The sequence below is a fragment of the Erithacus rubecula genome (assembly GCF_903797595.1).
Source record: "Erithacus rubecula genome assembly, chromosome: 16".
In the NCBI taxonomy this organism is placed as follows: domain Eukaryota; kingdom Metazoa; phylum Chordata; class Aves; order Passeriformes; family Muscicapidae; genus Erithacus; species Erithacus rubecula.
Window position 1 is genome coordinate 9,254,462 of NC_136668.1, and position 24,197 is coordinate 9,278,658.

General features: G+C 46.3%; 1 protein-coding gene across 1 annotated transcript; it reads left to right on the top strand.

Annotated features, from left to right (window-relative positions):
- The first annotated feature begins 1,353 nt into the window (after positions 1-1,353).
- TGFBI (transforming growth factor beta induced) lies at positions 1,354-22,948 on the top strand. The gene is made up of 17 exons (XM_079320110.1): positions 1,354-1,514; positions 5,804-5,902; positions 12,198-12,262; positions 13,233-13,390; positions 14,315-14,479; positions 15,168-15,314; positions 16,010-16,151; positions 16,694-16,906; positions 17,045-17,182; positions 17,410-17,555; positions 17,714-17,850; positions 18,365-18,495; positions 20,323-20,447; positions 21,316-21,418; positions 21,615-21,694; positions 22,054-22,078; positions 22,230-22,948. The coding sequence occupies exons 1-17, from the start codon at positions 1,393-1,395 to the stop codon at positions 22,283-22,285; spliced, it is 2,052 nt and encodes a 683-aa protein (XP_079176236.1). The 5' UTR covers positions 1,354-1,392; the 3' UTR covers positions 22,286-22,948.
- Positions 22,949-24,197: the final 1,249 nt, after the last annotated feature.

Here is a 24,197-nt window from a genome sequence, read left to right on the forward strand (position 1 = left end):
TATTTTATCCAATAAGCATTAATGGGTTTTTTGCAGATCAGATTTATTTACTGTGGGGAAAAAATATTTGTAAATTTAAAGTGCTTAATATTGCTAAAGGTTTTTTCTCTTTGGCTCAGTGGCTGCTCTCTGGACACATTTCAATTCCCATCCTTTGCTGAGCAGCTGCCCTTGCTGGCCACCGCCCAGCAAAGCCATGGGAGGATTTTGCACAGATCTGTCCCTTAGGGCAAGTGGCCCCAAAGGACCCCTTTTGCTTCCCAGGAAGATTTAGGGAAGAAAGAGCCCTTCAACTTTGATGTCAGTCCAATCAGAACAAATCCTTTACAAACACTGGGATGCTGCAGTGAATCATAGAATCACACAAAAGTTTGGTTTGGAAGGAACTTAGAAGCTGATCTTGTTCCAACCTCCTGCCATGGGCAGGGACACCTTCCACTAGATCAGGTTGCTCCAAACCCCTTCCAACCTGGCCTTGAACAATCCAGGGATGGGGCAGCCACAGCTTCTCTGGGCACCTCTGCCAGGGCCTCACCACCTTCACAGGGAAGAATTTCTTCCTAATATCAAATCTAAATCTCTCCCCTTTTAGTTTAAAACCATTCTCCTTTGTCCTAACACTATCTATCCACATAAAAAGTTGGGTTTTTTTCCTTTCTGTAAGCCCCATTTAGGTACTGTTAGGGTCTCTGAGATCTCCCTGAAGCTTCTTTTGTCCAGTCTGAACACCCCCAACTTTCTCAGCCTTAGAGTTCCTGCTTTCGTTTGGTTTGGTATAAAAGCAACAAGAAACCTCTTGCCAAGGGTGATCCCTGCCAGTTCTGGAAGTGGCTGGGAGTGAGTCGACAGCAAGGGGGACTGAGGGGACCTGGGGAGGCAGCGCGGTGACATCCCCGCCGTGACATCCCCGCTTGGGCAGGGTTGGGCTGAAGCCAGGAGAGCCCCCGGGCAGGGGGATCATCAAGGGGCTGGGGTCAGTGGGACACCCGGAGCGTGGCGGTGCCACCACCCGCTCTGAGTCCCGACGGCGGGAGGATGGAGGGGAAAAGTCCGGGTGAAGAGAAATTGAAGATGAAACGCTGGTCTGGGAAGGGGGATATAAAACATACGTGTCTGCTTTCCCCGCTCGGAGCGGCGGGGGATGGAGGGATGGATGGATGGATGGATGGATGGATGGATGGATGGATGGATGGATGGATGGATGGACGGACGGACGGGAGGACGGATCCCTTCGCGGGGCGGCTCCTGTCCCCTGCCGTCCCCTCCCCTCGCCGGGCCGGGCGGCTCCGCTCCCCCCGCTGCCGCTGCCGCGCCCGCCCCCGCTCTCCGCCGCATTTAACGGGGCTCGCTGCCCGTCGCGGCCCGTCCCGTCCCCGGTGCCGCTGCCCGGCCATGGCGCGCCCGCTGCCGCTGCCGCTGCCGCTGCTGCTGCTGGCGCTGGGGCTCGCCGCCGCCGCCAAGTCCCCGTACCAGCAGGTCCTGCAGCACAGCCGGCTCCGCGGCCGGCAGCACGGGTAAGCGCGGGGACGGGGGGCACGGAGCGGGTGGAAACATCTTCCGAACCCTCTTTTCCCTACATTTGCCGAATCCCGTGGGACCCAGCCCGCGGGGACGCGCCCGGCGCGTCTCGCCCGTCTCTTTGTGCGGGGCCGGGACCGTGCGGCACCGTGGGCAGCTCTCGGTAACCACCGCCTTCAGCTTCTTCTCTTCCATCCCCCGGATAGCTTTTTCTCTCGATAACTTTTTCTTTCAACAACTTTTTTTCTCTTGGTGTCTTTTTTTCTCTCGATGACTTTTTTTCTCTCAATGACTTTTTTCCTCTCGATAATTTTTCTTCCAATAACTTTTTCTTCCAATAACTTTTTCTCTCGGTAACTTTTCCCCCCTTTCCATCACGAAACTTACTGTTGCAGATGTCAGTTCAGACACTTCAATGCTTCTTTATTCAGTTTATCCCTGTTAAGGAGAAAGGGGATAAAAATCCCTAGATTCTGAGCCGTTAACGATTTTGCGGAAAGAATTCTCGTTTTCATGAATTTGTGGGGAAAAAAGGAAAATCTCTTCAATGTCTCTCTGTGGAGTCAACACCAACTTTTTGACTGGAAACCCTAGTTAATCTTGGAAGTTTTCTTAACAAAAATCAGTTACTTATTCATAAACCTTACAAGATAAGGCCTGTGGAAAAATGCATGTAGATGTCTCTTGACACAGCCTGTTATGGAGTGGGTACTTTGAGTCGTCATAGACATGCAGAAAACTAACCCAATGTTAATAGTTGTTCCCACTGTTTTTAAAGTTTATTAAGAATTATGAATGGTGAACGGATGACAGACCTTTCAGCTGGCTTCCATCTCTCAGGATGGTGACAGTGATTGAGTTGAAGCTTCTGTTTAAGTGCATTGCTGGAAGCAGGGTCATGAAATGCTTTAAATGAAAAAAAAACCTCCCAAGATTTAAATATTGCAATTTGATACATTCTCTGGCAGGGATCCAGGTCAGAATTTCTGACAAGGGATGTGTTGTTTATATGTCTGATCAGGGACACAATCTAACAGACAAATTCTGAGCTGATATCTATTTGTAATAGGTCAATAATGCTAGAATTGCAGTGATTTATGTAGAAATACAGTGAATCTTGTTCACCACCTCTGTGTGATGTGAAACCAAGTAAATAGTTCTGCTGACAGCCATGAGACTGAGGTTTGCTCAGGCTGAATAAGAGCAGTCCTGGTGTGAATCAGTGCACTCATCTCTGCAGAGAGAAGCTTGTTACGTTACTCCCTGCACAATGAACAGAGGCACTGGGTAGGATGTGGCTGTGGTCCACTCTGGTGCCTGAGATCTTTGGGAGACACAAGAAACTGGAGAGCCAGAACTTCCATCTGAGTTGATACAAACCCAGTGTAGCTGACCACAGCTCTTTGCTCACTGCTCCCATTCTGATGGAGAGAGTGATTTATACCAAGTAACTTTTGAACATTCATGGGATTTCGAGCATTGATTAATGATGTGCCAAGGAGATACAACAGCACAAAACCAACCAAAAACATCGTGGATGTGGGGCATGTTGTGTTGCTTGCAGAAGCCAGCCCCAGAGGGATGTGCCACCCTTTGCTGTGAGCATCCCCCACACCATCAATGCCCCCATTGAGCCGAGAGCGAGTTGGGAGGCAGAGCTTGGCTCTACAGCAAAACTTGTATGTCTTAATTAGCTTCTTTAAAAATGAACCAGCTCAAGTCAGTGAGAGGACCTGAAAAGTGCATAAGGAACATTAACATTTGAAGATGAAAAAGTTGGAGTGCTCTTCCCAAACCCACCCAGCTTTGTGGGCACAACGTGATGCTGGGGAGCAATGGCCACAGCCACTGCAGGTATCTGGGGCTGTACATTAAATCTGCTTTTCTCAGCCACTTCCCAAGGGCAGCCCCTGTCCCAGCAGCTCCCAGCTGCTGCTGCCAAGCAAAAGGCTTTGGCTGAAGGGGAACAATAGGCAGTTTTATCCTGGAGTCAGTGCGGCTGGCTGGGAACGGCATGGCAGAGGTGATGAACTCCAACGAGGAGAGGGAAGAGTGTTGACAAATTCATTTTAAGCCAGACTGGGCAAGGAACCAGAACATGCAATGCGGGGAGCCGCTACTACAGCGTGCCTGCGGGAGTCGTTGATAACAGTCCTAAGAGGGGATTTTTCCACACTGAGGAAATACTGGAAAGAAGTTTTCCCCCAGTCAGGGAGGGAGGAGCAGCCCCACAGAGCTGCAGTCCCAGGCAGGGAGGAGGGAGCAAGGCAGTTAAACCCTGTCCTGGAGGCACAAGGGTTTTCTTGGCAGCCTGCTCCTTGGGGATGCAGGGGAAGTGATCAAACAAGTCCTTCAGTAGCCAGGCTTGTCAAGATGAATATTAGAGGGATTGTCCACTGCCGTCAGCCAGATGCTAAAATCAAGGCAAGGTTTGGAATTTCGATGTAATTGGAACCACATTTCTGCCACGGCAGGGCCGGGTGGCCAAGGTGGGCTGAGTCAGAGAGCACAGACGTCTCTCTAAGTGATGATTTGGCTTGGAAGTTGCTGAGCCTGGGCCAGTTTGCACCAGCTGAAAATTTGGTTTTGTGATTTCTAACTTTCTTTTCAGTAGGTTCTTGCTCCTGGTTCCCTGTCTTGTATACAGAAACAGAATGAAATCCTTTCATGAAGAAACAAGCTGCAATTAGTGGATGTGGCAGTAACGAGGGAAATGATGAGCTGAGTCTCCCCTGGTCCTACAGGTCCTGTCTTTCCCCTCGGGGAGGATGAAGGTGCCTGGGACACGGAGGGTGGGATGCAGGGCCCTGCAGCCGCAGCAACAAAGACTCATTGAAGGCAGCCAGGCTCCCTGGGGGCTGGCACTGCAGGCAGGCAGCTATAGGGGATGCTCAGGTTAATTCATGCTAATGAAGCAGGCTGGCCCGTCCCGGGATGCCGCTGAAAAGCGAGCACGGCCGCAGGAGGACTTGGAGCTGCAAACTCTGCCTTTGTTCCTCTGGGGGGCAAGCGGGCAGTGCCTCGGTCAAACACAGCAGGACACAGGCTGCTGCCTGCTCTCCTGAGCACAGCAACAAACCTTCACAAGAGCATCTCCAGGCCCCATTTGGAGTTCTGTTTGTGCAAGTGAAAAATCTGCCTTGGATGGCACAGAGCGCTTCTGACAGGCTGAAGTGATGATTTATGTGTTTTGCTTAATTATTTGTTTTCCCTTCATCTGCTTGGCAGCAAATACTGTGTATATTTTTGGTGATGCTGCTACAAGTGGGACGTGGCGATGGTGTTGGGAATCTAGCCTCAGCTGGGCTAAGCATCCTCAGCTTGCTTGGGCATTTGCTGCACTTCTAGTCAAGCCCAGAGGAAGCTGATGGCCTTGCAACCCAGATCCATAAATCACTTCTTTTGTGCTGACCATGTTTTGCCTACACATGTGGCCAGGGCTGCTGGCCACAAACCACAGAGATGGTGAGCCAGGCAGAGCAGGGAAATGCTGTGCTGGCCAAACCAGCAGCAAGGAAACTCCCAGCTCCAGCTTGCCCACGTCTCTGCTCATGGTGATGCCACTTCTTAGAAATCTGCAGGGCTGCAGTTGACTCTCAGCAGGGTTACTCACACATGGAACACCAACCACCAGGCTTTCTGGCTGAGCAGGAGCTCTTGGTGCCTTATGGGGTGACAGAGCCCCTCTTGATCTGTGCTGTCATTCTGGTGTGTTGAAATAGGGGAGGGCAGTGCCACTGCTCCTTCTCCCCTCATTCAACTCAGCATCCAAGTCCAGAATTTGCTGAGTCTATCATACAGCCAAAGTTCTGGGCTTGGTGCAAGTCTGTAGGCTGATAAATATCTGTCTTATCTTTTTTATGTCCTGGACAATAAAATAATGGTTTCTTTTGCAAGGATTTGTAATATTGCATAACTTTCTTGGGTTTTAGCTGAGTTTTGAATTTTGAGTTGCTGCTCGTCATGGAAAATTCTGACCAAGGTGTTTTTGCTTAATTACTTTATATTTTGGTGAGAGGTGGAACATGGAAAAAGGTCAAGAATTTGCACTCAGTGAAGAGAGAGATGCTCTGGCAGACCCAAGAAAGATCTCTTTCACTGCTTCCTCCACTTCATGATAGTCACTGTAGGCCTAAATTGAGCAAGCTGATTGCAGCCCTCAAGGTTTCCTCCCCTGCCACCCCAGCAGGGCTTTTCAGGCAGTGTCAGGTGGGCTCTGCTCCATGCTGGGGGCAGCACTGGGAGGAGGAGCTGACAGGACCCTCTGTGCTCTGTCATCCTGCAGCCCCAACGTGTGCGCGGTGCAGAAGCTGATCGGCACCAACAGGAAATATTTCACCAACTGCAAGCAGTGGTACCAGAGGAAGATCTGCGGGAAGTCCACGTAAGTCTGAGTGCAGCAGGGTCTCCCCAAGGACCCCCCTGGGGAGGTGGGTGCTGGGGGCAGAAGCAGACACCAGATGTGGGATGTCAGAGCCCACGGTGCACGTGTCAAGTGTGTCTGTGTTAAAAATGGTTCTATCTTCTTACCCCCTAAGAAATGTTTATTTTTTTCTAAACACTTTGATGTTAAGAATGAAAAGTGCCATGTAAATATAAACCTTGATGGTTTATTCTAATTGCATTTCTATATATACTTATATAGCTCTCTGTGCTGTAATGAAGTGTGTGCCAGATGTTTTCTAGTACTGTCTGTCTCCATGATAGGATCAATGCTGCCTAGATTTAAGAAATAAAAAATGGGGGGAAAGGCAACCCAGAGCTGATGGATATTGGAGAGAACGTAAAATTCATCTCCATCTGTTTGCTTTGGAAGGGAAAACAAATAAAAGGAAAGAGGTGTCAGCTTTAGCCAGCACTCACTGACTCCACCAGGAAAGTTAATCAGACTTGCAGGCCAATTCCACGTCTAAAATTGCAAACAATAATATTCAAGTAGCTGTTGCATGAAGAATCTGTGTGAGCAGCCTTGGGACATTCTTTTGGAAGATGCAGTCAGCAGATAATTAAGGCTATGCATGCTTGACTATCTGCCAGGCTGTAGATCAGGAGCAGAGAATCTTTCCTTGCTGTAGTCCAGACTAGGATTTTAGACACCCTTGCTGGCCCATCACAGCACCCAGGGCCAGTGCAAAGATTCTCTGAGCAGTCCAGAGCTGTGGGCCAGGTCTCATCCTGGATCTGCAGGGTCAAGAACAGAGAGAAAAAAATAATCTTATTCATTTCCCCCATTGGCTCAGTGTAAATTGTAAATAGATCTAGACCAACATAGATGTTTTTCACTGTTTTTCACTGTGGGTTTGCGTTGCCATTGTTGGTTTAGCTGTGACAGCTGGCTGTCAGGATTCATGTGTGGTGTTGTGTGGGGAGGAGGGAAGCAAACCAGGAGTCATGGCTGTGCTCAGTTTTTAGCCATTCATTGTACTGCACATGAATTTACCCTAAGGAGGAAAATTCTGTACTTAGGAGGATTTATTGCTGGCAGTACCAAGTGTGCATGTACCATTGTTTTCCTTATGTCTGATTGTCTTTACAGAAAAAAAATAGGAGAGGCAATATTGTAAAAACAAGCAACTAGATTGACAATCCCCCACCCCCCTTAATTCTGCAAACAAAATACTGAGGAAGCTTAACTTGGGTGATTAGAGTTCAGGCTGTCATCTTGACTGAATAATGGCACTTTGTGACATGAAATGGACACGTTTATGGCACAGCAATATGGTCTCATCATTGCCTTTTCTGATTATAGAGTAGCTTAGTTCATTTCCAAAGAAAACACAACTCAGCTGTGGATGTGGGAGTTTTTGCTGCTGTGGTCACTGAAAGGCAAAGCAGTACGGCCATGGATTTCTTTAGCTCTGAAGCAAGTGAGACTCTAAACTTCTGTAAACCAAGTGTGCAGCTCTATTTGGCACAGACAAACTCAGCCACGTATCTCGAGGAGGAGGTGGAATAAGTGGCATCTGGCAGTATTTCATGATTTCATTTGAGGAGATGCAGTGAACTCTTCTACCTCATTTTCTCTGCTTTTACCCAAGTGTCTCACTCAGTGATGCATCACTGAGAGAAGCACAAACCATTAACCTGCCTGTTAACCTATGAGGTAATCTTTCCATTATCCACAGAAGTTGCTCACTATTCTTTGCTTTAGATCACCTCCACAATGGGTGTTATTGTCTTCTCCCCAGTCATTCCTGAGCCTGGGCCCTGCTTTCTCCTTTTGCAGTGCTGGTGCAGAACAAAAGGCACATGCCTTGACTCAGATTTTCCGGGAGACCCTGGGACAGCTCTGATTACAAATGTTTGCTTGTGATGGCTCCCTCTGGATGTGGTGGGCCTGGCATATGGAAGCAATCAGGAGTCATTTGGGCTGTAAAGGACATGATGCATTATGCTGTAGCAGTCAGATTCTTACAGCAGTGTCAGGAGTCTGGTGCTGTGCTGTGCTCAGGTATCAGAGCCCAGGAGATCAGGTGGGCACAGCTGATGGTGCTCAGCATGAACCTCCAAACTGGCCCCTCCTGTTGGACTGAGCTGGTCCATGAGAAGTTTTGAGAATACCCTTAAATCCTAGAAAAATTAGGATTTGGCACATTTATCATAAGTGGGTGGATCCAGCCTTTGGTTGGGATCTGTAGTCAGCAGTCCTGTCCTGAAGCTGTGTGCAGGGTCCTCTCAATGCAGGGGGGATCCCCTCCACCAGCCCCAGGGGATGGTGGAACTGCATGAGCATGGTCATTTTCTTCTCCTCCTGAAAGGGTTTTCCACCTGAGAACAGCACTCCTGGAGAGGAGACACTTGACCCATCTCATCTACTTCACATTTGACCTGGCTGTTTTCCTCTCATTTTGCTTAAAGGGTCAGTGGTGCCACAAGCTGTATGTGTGTTGCAGGTGAAAATGCCTGGCTCTTGGTTTCCTTCATTTTCCTGTTCTGAGCACTGTTTCAAACAGGTAATGGGGAGGGAGCTGAGGAGCAAAGCTGAGCCCCTGCAGAGCTGGCTCAGAGCAGAAAAATTCATCCCTCAGCAAGGAAGGCAGAAAAGTTGCTTCAAGCCTGTAGCACAACTTCACTCCTTGTGGAATGATCACATCCTGCATCAGGAGCCTTAGAGTGACTGGAGCAGCAGGGGAAGGCAGCCTGGGAACCCAGATGTGCTTGGTGTGTGTCCTTGCTCTGTGCTCCCCTCTGGGCTGCTGCTCCAGGCTGGGAGGGCTCAGTCACCTGCAGGTGCTGTGCTGAGCTCCTCCCTGGCTGCTGGCAGAAACAAAGAGCTGACACCTCGCTGGGGAGGCTCTGGGGGCTTTGGAGGTTTATTTGATGCTTGGGAAGCATCTTCTGGCCCACAGGGGTGGAGTGACTCCACTGGGCCTGTTTGTGCACAATGGAAATTTTAACTCATCCATCAGAAGAAGGCTCCTACCTCTTTATCTGCTTTTTTTTTTTTTTTTTTTTTTTTTTAATTTGTTTTTCTCTGTTGAAGTATTGGCTCACACAGTTACAGAGAAATTAGGTAGAGGATTTATGTAGAGTTTTTATCATTGCTGATGAAGTGAGATAAGATAGTTGGCAAGAAGTCTGACACTTTCATTTCAAGGAGCACTGAGACAAAAATGTTTTGGTAATTAGGTAACTTTCCACTGTTAGTTATTCCAAAGTCAAAGAAATAGTTTATTCAGAGTATATTTTCATCATTTTGCCTGTGTATTTCATATTCTTTCCCTTCCCTTGTGCATTGAACTCATTCTTTCAGAATTGGGGTTGCAATGGAATGCATTCCCATACACTGTTTTGTCTTGAGATTGAAAAGACAACTCATAAATTTTGGTTTTGGCTATTTTTTGAGGAATAACCCATTAATAGATTTCTTCCCCCCCTCCCCCCCCCTTTAATTTAACTTTCCTTTTTTCATGTGTGATGTACTTTCCTCAGTTTAGAAAAAAGTTACTGGCACTTATTTTACAAAAACAAAACATATGGGCTTTATTACAGGAAATTATTACAAATGGATCTTTTTTCACCAATATATGCCTAAGCTTATTTTTATTACCTTGAAAAATGCACTTAAAATTTAATTTCAGCTCCTAAGAATGCAAGAGCAGTGGAACAATGACTAATAAAAGCCTAAACTGAAGGAGCTTGCTTCTGCAGGCAGACACAGATAGACATTAAAGAAATAGTATTTCAAAACCAGAGGCTAAAAAGCTATAGCAGCCTGTGGCTCTGACCCAGCTGGAGCAGGGTGTGTTGGAGCAGCCCCCTCCCTCCCTCCCCCATGGATGTGCAGGGCATGGCAGAGCTGAGATTCACAGAATTCACAGAATCACTGGGTTGGAAGAGACCTTCAAGATCATTGAGTCCAACCCATGCCCAAACATCTCAACTAGACCATGGCACCAAGTGCCACATTCAGTCTTTTTTTAAACACATCCAGGGATGGTGACTCCACCACCACCCTGGGCAGACCATTCCAGTGCTTTATCACTCTTTCCTAATATCCTTTTTCCTAATATCCAACCTGATCTCCCCTGGTGCAGCTTGTGACTGTGTGCTCTTGTTCTGTCAGTGCTGCCTGGAGATGCAGAGCATTCTTCAGCCATGGCTCTGCTGCTCCTCTCCAAGGGCTGGAGGTGGCTGCAGGACCAGCTGGGGACATGTCCTGGTGCCACCCAGAGCAACCCCTTGAACAGTGCCCTTGGCTGGGCTGGATGGTCTTTTGTTTCCACCTGGTCCACCATTTGGGAGGCCAAATGCCTGAAGCTGAAGCTGTGTTTTATAACCTTCATCTCTGGTTCCTTTTAGGAGCCAGCCCTTGGCCAAGCACCTCTGTGTTCCCCTGGCCCTGTGCAGCAGTTTGCCAGTGTCAGAATGGTGATGTGCCAGACACATACCAGCTGCTGCTGAAGGCACCTTCAGTGGGAGAGGGAGACACAGGACTTGAGACAGACCCTGCCCAAGTGGAGCTGGCCCTGTTTCTGCCTTGGTGCTTCTTGCCATGAGCTTCCCTTCCTGCTGGAGATGCCCGTAGAGTGAAAAGCAGGAGGTGCAATCATGGAATCACAGAATGGCTTAGCTGGGAAGGGACTTTAAGCACCATCCAGTTCCCCCCACTGCCATGGGCAGGGACATCTTCCCCTTGACCAGTACCTGCATTACAAGTACCTTGGGGCATGGGCAGGGGCAGCTCTGAGCCAGTGTGCCCATGGCAGGGGGTGGAACTGGATGGTGTCCTGCCTCTTTGGAGCAGCTCATTCATCTCCAATTGATCTACAAGTAAGGCTTTCAAAGCCCTCCTCAGCACTTTGGAATGATTTCTCTTTAATCAGCTCTTCATCTTTGATTACAGGTCTGAACCAAGAGAACTGTCTAGACTGGATTTAGTTTCTAGGGTGAAAAAAAGAAAAATTGGAGGTAGGAGAGGGAAGTGGTGGGGGAAGGAAGTGTGTGTTTCCAATGAACACGAGACGGGGGGCTGGGAAAGCAGAGCAGCGGGGTGTTAAGATCTCCAGTAGTCAAAGGAGGGGATTGCTTTAGGCAAACTCTTTCCCACATGGAATATATAATGTCTAGACAATCAGTCTGGGTTTGCTTTGTAATTCTCTTAGGAAACCGTGACACAGAATTTATTTGCTTCTGTCAAAGAAAAGCAGGTATTTGTTTCACTTTCTGGCTCTTAATTACCCTGAAGAATTCCCTATTAAACCCCAGGCATTTCCAGTGTTTGTTAACAGTTTTTAAATGATGACAGATATCTGAAGCTGAGGATTTTCCTCTCTTCTAGTGAGTGTGCTGACCCTCAGCAATACAGCATTATACTTGTCTCAAACATAACTGGGAGCACAGAGGAAATGCTTGTCTTTGGGAGGAACACTTATTCCCTGATTCTCCCAGCCCATCAATCAGGTGTCCTTGTTGCTTTTACACCAAGCACAGAGCAATAGGTGAAAGAATCCCCTGGGAAAAATAAACAGGCAACTTCTGGATTGATTTTTTTTTCCTTTTCCTTTTTTCTTTTTTTTCCTTCTCCCTCTAATATCAAGCCATGTTCCCTCAAATGGCCACCTTTGAGAATCAGATGATTGTTCCCACCACTGGGGAAGTGTCTCCTTGCAGGGCTTTTCCCAAGTCCTTGTGCCAACACACATATCTGAGAACAGAATTCTCCTCTCCTTACAGCTCTGTCTTGTGGGTTTTGCCATAAGTAAGCAAATAATTTCTGGTGGTGGACAAAACCAGGGTGAAATGAGAAGGAAATGCTTGGCTGGTTTGGTCCAACAGCCACGGGGGAGTTGTGGGTGTTGCCTGAACAGTGATGAGATGTGACAGCAGCAGCCAGCCGAGGAGATCCCCAAATCCCATGGGAAATGTGCCCAGATGAACCAGCACTGGCAGTCTTGTAGGGACTGTGGAATCAGTTTCCATCCACTGTTTGCATAAAGTCTCCTGGAAAGTGTGGTTTTTGAAAAGAAATTGTGTCTGCTTTTGTTCTGTGGAGAAATTGGCAACATGCAGCCCTGAAGGAGATAAAAGTGTGGTTAGTCTTTTGTTGAAGTCTGTATTTCTAATGAAGAGTCTGGTTGGGAATATCCCCAAATGTGGATGGACCCAGAACTGTAGCAAATAGAGAAAAAGCTGTAAGGCATTGCTGGTTAATCTGCTGTATCCATCTCTTATTTCAGAGTAATCAGTTATGAGTGCTGTCCTGGATATGAAAAAGTTCCTGGAGAAAAAGGCTGCCCAGCTGGTAAAAATATGTTTGACATTTTTTTAGATTTCTTATAATTATACAGCTGCCTAGTAAAGGGAAATGTTATAAAATTGCTCAAAGTGGATTTGATTTTTGCAATTTCTGCACAATATTGCCATGAACAAATCCAAAATTGACTTGGTAGAGCACCAGCCAAGGGTCAGATCAGCTCCAAAGCATGCTAAATGTTCCAGACAACTTAGAACCTTGGATGTAATTGAACTTAATCGAGCATGGGAAGGCCAGAGGGAACTACTTATTGCAGAAAGTAATATATCTGTATTGGAAATTCAATGCAAAGGAGTGATAGAGTAATTGAAAGCTCTGCCAATCTCTGCTCATTTTTATTTTCATAGATTCATAGAGTGGTTTGGGTTGGAAGGAACCTTAGAGATCATCTGGTTCCAACCCCTTGCCATGGGCAGGGACACCTTCCACTAGACCAGGTTACTCCAAACCCCGTTCAACCTAGCCTTGAAAATTTTGGCCAGCATAGGGTTAGCAAAGTTATATTTAGGAGAAAATACAGTTAATATTGGGGGGGGGTGTGTGTGAAATAAACTGGATTTATTGAAGAAAGCCATAATCTGCTTTTACTTTTGGAACACTTCCTTCCACAAAAATCTGATGCCTCCAAGTTGACCACATGGGCTGGTGCATGTGGTCAGTGGATACTGAGACCAGCAGTGTCCAGCACCAAATCCCAAAAGCCTGAATGCAAACAGGATTGGGTGAAAGCAATCAATACCTTTGACCTTTGCTTGCCTAAATCACATTTGTATAAATCCAGACTAAGTCCATTCAATCTTGCCAGAATACAGTAGGTTCTCGTTACACTGCTGTAACTGAGGATGAAGCTGTCAGGCTATGATTAATTATTATCCAATTACTGGAAGTCACCAATTTTCTGATGTGCCTCATTTCCCCAGGCATTCTCACCAGTTATGCTTTAATTCTGTTCTTTCAGCTCTGCCCCTTTCCAACATCTATGAAACCCTGGGAGTGGTTGGGTCAGCCACCACACAGCTCTACTCCGACCGCTCCAACCTCAGGCCAGAAATTGAAGGACCTGGAAGTTTTACAATTTTTGCTCCCAGTAATGAGGCCTGGGCGTCCTTGTCTGCTGTAAGATAATTCCTCTGCTTTCTCCTCCTCTTCTGGTTTTTCCTAGTGGAGATCCAGCTCTGCAGGGGTCTGGAAGGATAGACATGGAGAGAGGAAAGGCTGCGGATTTTCAGGATGGTTATCACTGTACTGGTCCATCAGCTCCAGAGCTTTGCTTCTGAAGGATCCCATCACCAGAGAGATGTGGATATAAAAATCCCCTCATACAGTTTTCCCTGCCTGTTACCATTAGAGATTGAATTGAGACCTGCACTAGAAGCTCCCCATCCCTTAGCAGTTTTTTTGTTGACCCTACATTGCCATTCTGGTTGTTCATAGTTTGTCCAAATAGCCAGTCCCTGGAGCCTCAGTAATTCCCACAGGAGTGTGTCCCCTGCTCAATTAGATGTATGTTTCCTTTGCATTCATTTTAATTTTCTCTTTCCATATGTTGTGATATTTCCACTCCTGAAGTGGTCACTGCTGTCTTGTTGGTGCTCCTATCCCAGTCAATCCTTGTGAACAAGAACAGCTACTAGGGCTGGGAGGGGATGTTTATGGGTCTCCCCACTGCCAAGCCTCTGCCACAAATGCCCCAGCAGAGCCCCTTGCAGGGATGATGCTATTGGGAAAAATCTTTTAGTGTATTTGTCAGTGGTCCTGCTGCCTTGCTGCTCATTTCAATGCAATGATCCCACTCTGGAGCTGCAATCCCTTTGTGTGCCAAGGCCTGGGTGTCAGAGCTCTTGGCTGTTTTTTTTAAGGCAGAAGATAAAGATTTGAGGAAGCTGAGCTCTTAATTTACACAAATGGCATGAGGCTGAATGAATCACTTGAATATTCATGCCCACACCCCCACCTTGGGAGCATCCTGGGTGTAGCCAGACCTCCTGGTACTCTCTAACAGATTCCTAATTGCACTCAATTGATTTTTCTGATTTTCAGGAAACTCTGGATTCCTTAGTGAGTAATGTTAACATTGAGCTGCTCAATGCTCTCCGCTACCACATGGTGGACAAACGGGTCCTCACAGACGATCTGAAACACGGGACCACCCTCAACTCCATGTACCAGAACCTGCCCATCCAGATCCACCACTATCCCAACGGGGTAAGGCATTCACTGCCACAGTGGCTCAGGCTGGAAGGCACCTGGGTCAGTGGTCAGTGGGTCACCTGGCTCATCCTCCCTGCTCTAGCAGGGCCATCCCACAGCACATGGCACATCTGTCCACATGGTTCTGGATATTTGCAGTGAGGGAGACCCCACACCCTCTCAGAGCAACTTGTTCCAGTGCATGGTCACCTGCAGTAAAGAAGTGTTTCCTCATATTAAACCTACCCACAGCAGGCTTTATTTTTTGGCTGCCTTGCAGCTCCTACATTGTCCTGGGATCTCCAGGTTTCTGTAATGCTTAGGTTGACAAATATTGATTTAAGATATTATTATGAAGGAGTTTGAAAAGAATATTTTTAAGCAGATGGTTTCCTCAGTGCTGTTGCAGGGCAGTTGCTCACACTGCTGTGTAACTCTGCTTACCTGAGTATTGGTTCTGGCTTATTAGTCTTGAGGGTAGACAAAAGCACTGATGATTTTCAAAGGTCTTTACATATGAAATATTTTAAACATTCTTAATAGAACATTCTCACTTTTGGTGTGACTTTTAAGGAAATCAAATTTCTGCTTTTGTATTCAACAAAGAGCTCACTGCATTAGAAACAGAAATAGAAAAGCAGCAGAGGCTGCTTTACCTTCTGTTTTAGTGCATGGAACAGCCCATAGGTGTTTCCCTCTGCAGATTGTGACTGTGAACTGTGCCAGGCTGTTGAAAGCTGACCACCATGCCACCAATGGAGTGGTTCATGTCATCGACAAAGTCATTGCCACCACCACCAACACCATCCAGCAGATCATCGAGACTGAGGACAGCCTGGAGACCCTCCGGGTGAGTCAGCACAGTCTGCTCCAGCTCTCCTGGGGCGTGCTCACTCATCCCACTGCCCCTGAATTGGCTGAAGAGCTCTGCCAGTGTCCTGGGCTGTGACCCTGCAGCTGCTGATGAACTCCTTGTACCAATGTCGCCCCTTGTGATTTAGGAGGAGAAGTGTTTGCTATCAGTGCAAGTAGGGGTTTATGACAATAATTGTCACCCATCTATGGCTACTCAGAAAAGAGATTGAGTCTCTCTCCTCACTCTTGTATGGGAGTTTTAGCCTTTGCAGACATCAGCTGTTCCAATTTGATATGTCCTGATTTATTTGCCTTGATAATTGCCAAATTAAGAAAAATGCACAGGGGGTTTGCAGTTAGCCAGCTGTGGGTTCTGATCTGAATTATTCACTGGAAGTACTGTGAGCCTTTCCAGGCATATCTTGGTATTTGAACTAACTCTCAGTCTTGCCAAAAAAAAAAAAAAATACTCTTGTACTCAAATTTCTGGAACACCAGAGAACCATGGGGCTGCATCAAATTTATAAAGGGACCAATCTGCTGAATAAAGCTATTCAGGATTTTTTTTGTAAGTCCTATGAAATTATAAAAGCCTTAGTAAGTCCAGCCCTTAGTGTGTCCCTGGGCAAAGTTTCTGACCTTTGCATTCTGGCTGAATGTGTTTTCCCCTCTCTCCTCCTTTCTCTGAAGACTGCTGTGGCTGCCTCTGACCTCAGCAGCCTGCTGGAAAGCGAAGGCCAGTACACACTCCTGGCTCCGACCAACGAAGCCTTTGAGAAGATCCCACGGGAAACACTGAACAGGATCCTGGGAGACCCAGAAGCCCTGAGGGGTATGTGCTTGGTTACTGAGGCTGTTCAGAGACTGAAGAGTATTTTTCAGTTCTTCTAAATTTTTTCTCAAGGACAAGTCAACAGTTCCTTGATGGACTCTGACAACAGCTGCAGTAAACAGATGTGACAAGTCCATCTTTTCTAACTGGACAGCCCAGCTCCCTTTGGTTGTAGATGTGCAGGCATTACAGGAGTGGGTCCAGATATGGATGAGGGAGATTAAACAGTCCCTTTTCTGAGTTTTCTTTTAGCACTTTATGCAGTGGTGATTTCTACTGATCCAGCAAAATGCAAGAAAAGCAATATTTAATTGATGAAACTTTCCCTGACAATTAAGTTGAGTACCCACATGAAACATTTTGAAGTTGGCAAAAGTGTATAAAAGTGACTCTTTTTAGGCATTTTATTTCGCAGGCTGTGGAATTAAAATCAGCTCAATTTGAAATGACTGCATTTTATGGAGTACACCCTGGCCATTGATCAGGATCCCTGGAAGTTGCAATACTTTCACAGCTCACTAAAACACTCTCCTCTCTCACAGACCTGCTGAACCATCACATCCTGAAGTCAGCCATGTGTGCTGAGGCCATCATTGCTGGCCTGACCATGGAGACTCTGGAAGGAACCACCTTGGATGTGGGCTGCAGTGGGGAAGAGCTGACCCTCAACGGGAAGCCCATCATTGCCAACAAGGATGTCCTGGCAACCAATGGGGTTGTACATTTTGTAAATGAGCTGCTGATCCCAGACTCAGGTACTGCTGCCTCTCTGCAGAGTTCTTTCTGTTGCCTTTCTTTTGCCTATTTTGCCAAGGAAATCCTGGATTTAGAGGGCATGGTGATGAGTGGATAGCCCTTACTGCAAGGTAACTGTGTGTTGATTTTCTTTTCAGCTAAGACCGTGTTTGAGTTGGCACAAGAATCTGAAGTTTCCAAGTCTACAGATCTTTTCAGACAAGCTGGTCTCAGTTCTCATCTAACTGGCAGTGAGCGAGTGACCCTCCTTGCCCCAGTGAATAATGTGTTCAAAGGTAAACCAGGGATTAAATCCCTTGCTTCCACCAGATCTGCTTCAAACAGTCTTCAGCCAAATTTCAGTGCACAAGTATGCAAATCCTCTCTCAAATGCCTTGAGGCAGTGGCATCTAGGTTTACAATTTAAAACTGATGTGGGTAATGCTCTGTATTTGAATGGTTTTCAATGTCTCAATAGCCACTTTAAATGAATCAGTGGTTCTTTCCATACTTTTTGCTGCAGATGGACTCCCCATAATTGACAGCAACATGAGAAACTTGCTTCTGAACCACATTGTTAAAGACCAGCTCTCCTCTAAATATCTGTATCATGGACAGAAGCTGCAGACTCTGGGGGACAAGGAGCTGAGAGTTTTTGTGTACCGCAATGTGAGTCCTTCCCTCGTGCTGTGCTCCGTGGGGCTGAGCGATGCTCTGATGTGGCAGCTATTGTGTAAAAAGTGGAGATGAGCGTTGTGGAAAGTATCAACGTCTCTCTTTTGAAGCATATTTTAATGAAGCTTTCTTTTCTGCACTTGTGTTTGCAGAACCTTTGCATTGAAAATGCCTGCATTGCTGCCCATGACAAGAGGGGAAGGTTTGGGACCCTCTTTAGCGTGGACAAAATGTTGACTCCACCGACTGGCTCAGTGATGGATGTTCTCAAGGCAGACCATCGCTTCAGGTGACCTTTCTGCTCTTCCCAAGTGCCAGTTAGAAGCAGAAGAGTTGCAAAAGCAGTTTCTATTTATTATGAGTCGTAGTCATGACAATGTATATGGTTTTTTTTAGCATAGAAAGATCATCCAAAACCATGGTCTCTCTAAATTACAGGGAGTGAAACTTCAAATAACCCTCAATCAATTGTGAGCCAAGAGTAAGTGGTTCTCTTAATGCCATAAGAATCTGACTCTGAAGCCATCTCTGCCCATCAGATCCACTGTAGCCAGACCTCTCTGACCCCCATACCATCTGATCCCCATGGAGTCCAGCACTCCCAGGTTGCTTCACCATTTCTCAGATGTTCTGGTTGGACCTCACAGGCTCATTTCCTCCCTAGTCACCATTTTGGTTATTTGATTTGCTGGACCCCAGCAGGATTTCACAATTGTAACTTCCCAGCACTCTCTTGAGCCCAGCACTCAGCTGACCAGTGAAGTGGTTTGCAGTGAAGCATTTGATGCATGTTTGCTTTGCAGTACTCTGGTGGCTGCAATCCAGTCTGCAGGGCTGACAGAGAACCTGAACAGGCCAGGAACCTTCACAGTGTTTGCTCCAACCAACGAAGCTTTCAGAGCCATGCCCCAGGGGGAGCTCAACAAACTGATGGGTGAGCATCTCCAGAACACCCAGGTGACAAACTGCTGTGTGACTGCTGGGATGGGGAGGAATGGCCAAGTTTCTCTGCTGTATCTCAGTCTTTGGCTCTGTCTGTTGGAGCTTCCCACCCAATGGAGTTGTATGAGCAGAAAGCTGAGGGTGCACAGAGTGGCACTGATTCCCCAAGTGGGGTTTGTACTGCCTGTGCTCTTGGAGGAATGTTTATAGTGAGTGTCACAAACTCACAGTGACTTTTAATTTAGCTGTGCTGGTGGTGTAAGTGGGATAACTCCCAGGTTTTTCTAAAAGAACCAGTGAGGCCTCTGCCTGTTTCAAGGATGAAAGAAGTGAGAATGTGACTCGACATTACAGGATCAGGGGGTCTGCAGTAAGTTTTGCAAAGAGAAGACACAATCCACATACAGCCTCAAGTTACCCTGTATGGAATTTAAGTAAGATAGGGCTGGGGCTGTTCCTCCTTCTCCATGTACATGGACAAAGCAGGAGGTCCACTCTAATCCTGGGAAGCCAACAATGTACCATTCTAGCTCAGATGAAGATCACTATCCTGAAAAGCCAAGGCATGCAGGCTGGGTGTGGGGAAAAGCATGGGAATGTTTAATAACTCCCTTCTGGATAAGCAGCATGATCTTTTATTTTGTTCATGTTGAAAACTGGTTGTGGTTGGAAACAATGTCAGGTATTTGAATGTAATGTCCTCTTGTCATTAAAACCCAGCCAAACATTGACATCATAATTTGGGAAGCATTTGCCCATGGTAGCTGGTTATCCTTTTAAGTGCAGGGATGAAGAACCAGCAATATGAGTCCAGTCTTATGCTTCATGCATAAATATTTCAGAAGTGTTTTGCAGCCATTGTAAATGGCTGCAGGAATGAAGATTCCCAGATGCAGACACTTCAGATGTTCTTTTCTCACACAAATATTTAGCTTATGCCTCTGATGAAGTGGATTGTGCTGGTGAGGATTGCAGAGTGAACTGTGGCCATGCTAGGAAAACCATAATGGAAAAAAGCTTGCATACAATCTTTGAGAGCATTGCAAGAAAAAGTCCCCTTTGCTGAGGGAGCTGCTCTGTTGATGGAGGCCACCTTTGCACTAGCTGTCTGTAGGGCTTGTCAATGACCCTGCTGGTCTCTGGGTTTTGTCATTTGCCCTGTGTCCTCTGAAGGAGAAGATGGAGAAGTGCTACTTGCCCATGCTGTGCACTTCACCACCTCTTCTGGAAAACAGATGGTGCAGGGAAGGCACCTTATCTTCCTAAAATCTTTCAAAGCACAGCTGTATGAGTAGAGATTCAATAACAGGGCATCAGTCCATGAGTATCACTTCTCCTGCACTTTTCTCCTTCCTACCCAGCTGTGAGGATTGTTGCCAAGTGACACTGGCCTTGGTGACATTTGAAAATACCAGAATGCCCCATCTGCTTCCTTATTTCACATGGGTCTTTCCCCACCCCATCCCAGACTTCCTTGGGAAGTGAAAGCAGCAAGAGAAGCAGGTTCTCACTTGGCACAGTGAGAGAATGAGGGATGAAAACCCAAGAAAGAGAGATTTCATGTGTAGGGCAGGCTTGGTAGGTACCAAGGTGGGACACTGGGAGAGTGTCCTGGACATGGGAGCCTGACCTGCCCAGGCAGGAATGGCCTCAATGCCTTAACCAGGTCTTTCAGTTTTGGTTTGTTTTCTCAATTTTACATTGTTTCTTTGCACTTTCAGGAAATTATGGTGTTTTCCAAGTAATTCCACTCCAGGACATGAAAAATGAGAAGCAAGTGCCGATGCTGTTTACAGATGTAAAGGTTTTCTTCCCCCAGGTAATGCCAAGGAGCTTGCCAACATCCTCAAGTTCCACGTGGCTGACGAGATCCTGGTGAGCGGCGCGGTCAGTGCCCTGGTGAGGCTGAAATCCATGCAGGGAGATAAACTGGAAGTCAGCATGGTGAGTCACTCAGATGGGCTCCTGTCAGCAGGGCTGCCCAGTGTTTGGCTGTCCATGCATGTCTGGGCTCGTTTGGGTGGTGTGGAACATCTCCTGAAAGTGTGCACAGTCCCACCAGTGTTTTCTGGGCTCTGCTGGAGGGACTGTTGCATGTGTTCAGTTCAACAAGCTGGAAGAATGAAATGTGGTTTGCTTCAGCTTTCTCCCCAGAAGACCAGTTGTAAATGATTTCCAGGAGCTGTTATAAATTTAACCCTGAGTCATGGGGGAAAAACATAAATAAATGAAATGAAAAGCTTGTTCAGCTCACATATCATTTTGTGTAATGAAAATGATCTCTGCATGGGCTCCCTTAGCACAGCAGAGTTTATTTAGATATATAATTTCATTTCACAAACTCTGCACTATGCTAAGGGAATGTAGGATCCTCAGTTGAGGAGGAAACAATTCAGGAAATAAGCAATCATGGCCCACTCTATGCATAAGAAAACACAGGACAGAAATGGAAGGGTCTGTGTTTCCAAATGCATTGAACTGGCCAGAATTCATGCTGGACTCTTCCCATGTCCAATCCTCTCCTGATCCCATCTCCACAGCCATCCCCCTGGCAGGGATGTGCTCTGCTGCCATGGGACAGCACTCCCAGCCAGTGGCACTGAGGAAGTCCAAAGCCTGCCAGCCATTCCAGGACAAACTGCTCAGGCCATAATTTGTCCTTATATTTTCCTTAATGTGCAAGAGGAATGAAAATGTTTTCAGCCATCCAGTAAATGAATGAATGCAAAGTGAGGTTTTTTTTCTAATAACACTGGAAATGACAGAAGATTTTCATCTTTTACCCTTTTTTTTTTTTTTCTTTTACTGACAGAAAAACAATGTAATACATATCAACAAGGAGCCTGTTGCTGAAAGTGATATCATGGCCACAAATGGTGTCATTTATGCTGTGAATTCTGTCTTACAGCCACAGGGTAGGTCCATGGTGAGAAATGTCCAGAGCAACCTTATTCAGCAAAACTGTTTTGGGAGGGACTGAGGACACAGGGCAATTGCTCAGTTTGGTGAGGAGAGATGAGTCAGTTGTGGGATTTTCAGCAGAAAATAGTGGAAGGAAGCAGACTGCATGCTCTGACAAGTATTTCAATGCTCTCAATGTCCCACTCTTAGCTTCAAGGCCACAAGAAAGAGGTGATGAGCCTGCAGATCCCGCATTAGAAATCTTCAAACAGGCATCTGCATTATCCAAGGTAAAAGGGAACAACCTCCCACTGTAAAACTGCCAAAATCATATTTTGGTAATAATGATTGGAAGATCATGTCACATTCATATGCTGGTTTCCAAGGAAAGTGAGTGTATGTGTTTCATGGAATGAGCCATCCTCTATTCTTGCATGATTTAATAATATAAGAAATAATAATACATTTTGCAAAACAAAGCTTCACTTTGCAGCACATTGAATGTAGCCCTGGCATATATCAGCTTCCAAAAACAAAGAGTCACTCATTCATAGTTTTTGGACACTAAGGAAAAAATACATTCATATGTTCTTATGGCTGTTGGAGATCTGTTGCATTTATGCAAACCCTGTGTTTTCTTTCCATGCAGGTTTCTCAGAGGAATCCTCGACTAGGTAAAACAACTTCTCCAGCTCATTTCTAGTCTCCACTGTGTCCCCCCATCCCTTAAAGAGAGGTTTCTCCTGTTCTCTTGCTCTGAGCAAGATGCAGCAGGGCTGAGAGGAGAGGGGCAGTGGGATGGTTTGTGTCTCTCTTCCCCGGCAGCCCCCGTGTACTCCCGGATCCTGGCGAGGATGAAGGAGAGCTCGGGGGGACTCTGAGCCCAGCCTGAGCAGCCACAAGCCTCCCTCCCATCCACTCCAGCTGACAGCTGAAGAGAAGGACAGAACCTTTTTTAAAAACCAAATACCACCCTTAAATTTATTTTTGTTTGCAATGAAACAGATAAGAAAAATGAAAAGCCATATATATGTATATATTTTAAGATCATTTTTATTTGGTTTTGACTATAAAGTTCCCAGACCAAGGAAATGTTTTGAGGTCTTTTGTTTGTTTTGTTTAATTTTTTTGTTTCTTTTTAAAATAAAAATTGTTCACCAACTTTCAATTTTAAACATACCCTGTTTTGGGCTTGATAAGTACATCCAAGGGCCTTTGATTTTTTTTAAACAAGCGTGTCCTTCCTTCTTCCCTTGGATTTTAAAAGTCTTCCATGAAATTCTGAATTGCAGACTTTTAACAAAATTCTCTCTATTGACATTGAGAAAATTGCATAGTTATAAGCTATGGTTTGAAGTATTCTCTTTTTTTTTTAATTGGGGTCTTTTTTTTATGCCTATGGGTTATAACTGTGCTGTATTTTGTTAATGAGATTTGAAATGAGAGTTCTCCCTGCCTGAAGCCTTCCAGTAAATGACACATTTTTAATAATGGTTGTTTTTTAATAAAAATTAAAAATAAAATCAAAAATATAAATATGAAAAGTGATGGCAGTGCTTGGTTGGGTTTTTGTTTGGTTTGAATTGCCTGGTGGCACCAGGTGGTCAAACCTGAGCACTGGGAAGGAGGGGAATCAGACTTGGCTGGAGCAACATTAATAGGTCTAATAGTTACTTGAGTGGAATGGCAAAGCATTTCTCCTCTCTGATCCTGGCCTGGCATCATTTTTTCCTGGTACTTTCATGAGCAGTCACTGTCACTCTCCAAGGAGCACAGGGCAGCTGTGCACACCCAGCTGGGTGCTCATCTGGAGCTCAGTGCCACATTCCCTGCTGCCAACAGCATTAACTCACAGCACAGCTTCAGGCTGCCTCCCTGGTGGTTATCACCTTGGTGAAACCCAGGCAGAAAAGAGGAAGAGGGTGTCAAGTGCAGACCACAAAAACTCAGATTGTTTTGGTTGCTCTGGCAGAGAAACACCCTGACAGTTCTCCTTCTGTCAAAAGCCCAGAGTGAAATCCCACAGCCTGGGGAGCTGTCACAGGCTGCCTCCCCACAGGCAGTCTGCTTGGGCAGCTCCCCAGGATTTTGGTGTCTCCAGATTACAGCTCATGGTGGAAACTCTTGAAAGTTCTCAATGCCTTCCCTTTCCCTGCTCCAAATGGATTCCTCACGCTCTGTGCTCATACACAGATGGATTTGATCAGTGGCTGAGCTGTCTGAGTTTATCAGTAGGGACTTGCTTTGATTCAGTGACACTTTGGGGATAATTTTCTCCATGGATTTGTCACTGTGCCTTATTCATTAATGTGAGGGTGAGTGCTGCCAGTTATTCCAGCAAGGGGAGTGAGATGTTAATGCTTCAGCCTTCAAGGGGTGCCCAGGAATGAAGCAAGAGGAGAGCAGCTGAAAGATGGGGAAATGAGGAGTGCTGAGATGATGGGAATAAAAACTTATCTGTCATTTTCTAAAGAATTATTTTTAATATTTTTTTAAAATATGATAGAAGGTGGAAGTGAAAGGAAGAAGGAAGTTGCTGGTGCTGAGGCAGAACATAACTTCCCTGGGGAAGTGCTGCCTGGGGGCAGAGAGCTCCCAGCTGGGTCTGGGCACCCAGGGGATGCCCCAGCCAAGGGCTGTGGTGCCATGGAGGAGTTGGAACTCCCCTGTACCTATCCCATCTCAGAGCTGCAGAATCCTTCAGATAACAACACCCAGGGAAGGGAAGAAGCAAAGTCCAATTCAGAAACTGCTGAGTGAGGGTCAGGGCAGCCTGGCATGAGCAGCATTTAG

Bases quoted from the DNA above. Each gene is read 5' to 3' on its own strand.
- TGFBI (XM_079320110.1), top strand. From the start codon at position 1,393: ATGGCGCGCCCGCTGCCGCTGCCGCTGCCGCTGCTGCTGCTGGCGCTG. The intron at 1,515-5,803 runs GTAAGCGCGGGG...GTCATCCTGCAG, and splicing joins CTCCGCGGCCGGCAGCACGG to CCCCAACGTGTGCGCGGTGC. The intron at 13,391-14,314 runs GTAAGATAATTC...TCTGATTTTCAG, and splicing joins CCTGGGCGTCCTTGTCTGCT to GAAACTCTGGATTCCTTAGT.